Here is a 3,065-nt window from a genome sequence, read left to right on the forward strand (position 1 = left end):
GGGCTTCCTTCAGGTCCAACTCTGTGTCTTCCAGAACAAGCCAAGCAGAACTTCTACCTGCTGATGATAAACTTCGCTCGGGTCGTCTTCACCAAAGCTGTGGCCTTCAGCACCGCCTTCACCATCCGAGACGTTCTGTTCTGATCCGGACCAGGACCGGGCCAGGACCGGGCCGGGACCGGGCCGGGACCGGGCCAGGACCGGGCCAGGACCAGGACTGGACCGGGACCGGACCAGAACCGCCTGAAGTCAGGGTTTGATTTGAGACAGGAGGGAAACAAAACGTTTGTTAAAGTTAGAACAAAAAAAAAACAATAAAAAGAAAAATCATCAAATAAAAAATAATTTTTTATTGATTTTGTAAAAATATCTTCAGCTTCGAGCTTCTTCAGACGAGTTAGGGTTAAAAATATGTTTAGATTTGATCTTTGTGTTTTAAAATCTCTTCAATGAATCAAAAAACAAAGAAAATGATAAAAAAAAGTTTTTGTTTTTATGTTAAATATTTTATATTCGGTTCTTTCTATAAAAATGTTTTAAAAACACAGTTTGAACTAAAAACATTCAAATTTCAGTCGAGCAGCAAATAAATTAAGGATTTAAACGAAACTAATAAAAATAAAAATAAAATCTTTCAGGTGAGTCGGTTTCAGTTAAACTGAATTTAAAACCTAAAAAATAAACCTCAGGAACTTGAAAATTATTGAACTATTTCCCATTTTTCAGTTTTTATAAATGTAATGTTTGCAGGAAAACATGTAATCAGTTGTTTGGTGTGTTTTGTATTTTAGGCTTTTTTTGCTGAATCTCTGAAAGTTGTTTGTTTGTTTGTTTATAATAAAAATCTTTAGCAGTGCTTTGATGTTTAACTGCTTCGTGTTTGACCGCTGCAGCGGATGGAGTTCCTCAGGGAGGAATCCTCGGACCGCTGGGTCCTGACAGATCTCGTTTCTGTTTTCCTGGAAGGTCTTCGTCGTTTCCGTTTGTCGGTTCTGGTTCTTCAGTTGGAAACAGTTTCTCACAGGAAGCTGAAGCTGCAGATAAAATCTGCCAGCAGCTCAGTTTCACGTCGACAGGAAACCTTCTGCTTGAACAGAAACGTCTGCGTTCAGCCGGTACTTTGAATTGGACACAATCTGTTTGTTTTTCTGCAGAAAGAGGCCCGTTTAAACGAGCAGACAAACAGCAGCAGAATCCAGATGTTTGGGTGAAACCTGCTGATTTCATCTCCTTTTAATTTATGAAATCATTTGTTTCAGATCTTCTTAAAAAACATTATCTTCAGTTTCTTCTTCTTCTGTGTTTTTGTCTCCGGGCCAAATTAAAACAGTGAAACTGATGAAATATTCAGAAAAAAATCCTTTCATTCATTCCTTCAGTTTATTTTCACTGATTACATGGATACATCATTTCAAAATAAAGGTTTTAAAAAGTGAAGGAGGACCTCAGAATGTCACATCAGATCCCAGAAGCCTCTCAGCTGCAAAGCATTCTGGGATCTGAAGTTTCTGCAAAAGAACCAAACTATTTGTTTCTTTAGCAGAACGCCACAGTCCAGTCTGAGGAACTTCGGAAGGAGAACCTGACGTCCAACAGAACTGGACTTAACCAGGACTTAAACCAGGCTTTAATAAACTGAACCTTTAAAAACTGGATTTCAGTAAACTAGACTTTAATAAACTAAACCTTTAAAAACTGGACTTTATTAAACCAGGCTTTAAAAACTGGACTTTAATAAATTGGACTTCATTAAACTGGACTTTAATAAACTGGACTTTAAAAACTGGACTTTATTAAACCAGGCTTTAATAAACTAAACCTTTAAAAACTGGACTTTATTAAACCAGGCTTTAAAAACTGGATTTTATTAAACTGGACTTTAATAAACTGGACTTCAGTAAACTAGACTTGATCAAACTGGACTTTAATAAACTGGACTTTAAAAACTGGACTTTAATAAACTGGACTTTAATAAACTGGAATTTAAAAACTGGACTTTAATAAACTGGACTTTAATAAACTGGAATTTAAAAACTGGGCTTTAATAAACTGGACTACAGTAAACCAGACTTGAATAAACTGGACTTTATTAAACTGGACTTCAATAAAGTAAACCTTTAAAAATTGGATTTTGATAAATCACACTTTATAAAATGGACTTTATTAAACAGTACCTGATTTTAAATTAAGTAAAATAAACTTTATTCTCGATTTAAACCGAGCTGCAGATCAGATCCAGTGAACTGAAACAGTTTGGATGTTTTACAGAGAAAAACAGGAATCCTGATGGTTTTTAAAGGTTCGTCTGAGGGAGACGCTGCCCCCTGGTGGACGGGAGGAGGAGGATGACGAAGGAAACAGGAAGAGAAGTAAAACTTTTCTCTGGTCTTTATTACAAAGTTTCAGGTTTTAGACACAAAGCCAACCCGACAGAAACACTCAGAACCTTTTTAAATAAACTTTTATTTAATGTTTTAATATACTTTTACTTTGAAAGATACTTTTTGGTTTAACTCGTGATTTTGTTCCACATTACAAATTATTTGATTAAAAAAAAAAAAACAAAAAAAACATATCAAATGAACAAACAAACAAATTTAAGATTTAATTTAACTTAGAAGATATGTTGGACCTGCTGACCTGCCGTTCTGAAGGTTCTGAGGGTTCTATCTGATTAGAATGAACTGGTTCTGCAGCTGTGTTCTGGTTTCAGGCTGCAGCAGCAGTTTGCTTCAGAAACAGGTCACAGTAGTTTCCTGCCTTCAGCAGGAACTATAAATGTTCTCCTGAAGGAGTTTTCATCAGAGGAGAGAAGAACAGAACCGATCAGGTTAGAACCCTGACAGGTACCACTGCTGGACCTGATCTTCATCTCTCAGAGTGAATCTGAGGAAGACTTCCTGCAATCCAGGAGGATCTGACTGTAGGCCAACTGTAGGTTAACTGTAGGCCAACTGTAGGCTAACTGTAGGTTAACTGTAGGCCAACTGTAGGCTAACTGTAGGTTAACTGTAGGTTAACTGTAGGCCAACTGTAGGCTAACTGTAGGTTAACTGTAGGCCAAC

General features: G+C 36.9%; 1 protein-coding gene across 1 annotated transcript in view; it reads left to right on the forward strand.

Moving 5' to 3' along the window:
* The first annotated feature begins 896 nt into the window (after positions 1–896).
* LOC119616821 overlaps positions 897–3,065 on the forward strand; it is a 40,153-nt gene continuing 37,984 nt past the window's right edge. Inside the window, exon 1 of the mRNA XM_037974408.1 lies at positions 897–966. Within this exon, the coding sequence (XP_037830336.1) occupies positions 897–966 (70 nt within the window). The remainder of the gene's footprint in view (positions 967–3,065) is intronic.

The sequence above is a fragment of the Kryptolebias marmoratus genome, unplaced genomic scaffold (assembly GCF_001649575.2).
Source record: "Kryptolebias marmoratus isolate JLee-2015 unplaced genomic scaffold, ASM164957v2 Scaffold39, whole genome shotgun sequence".
In the NCBI taxonomy this organism is placed as follows: domain Eukaryota; kingdom Metazoa; phylum Chordata; class Actinopteri; order Cyprinodontiformes; family Rivulidae; genus Kryptolebias; species Kryptolebias marmoratus.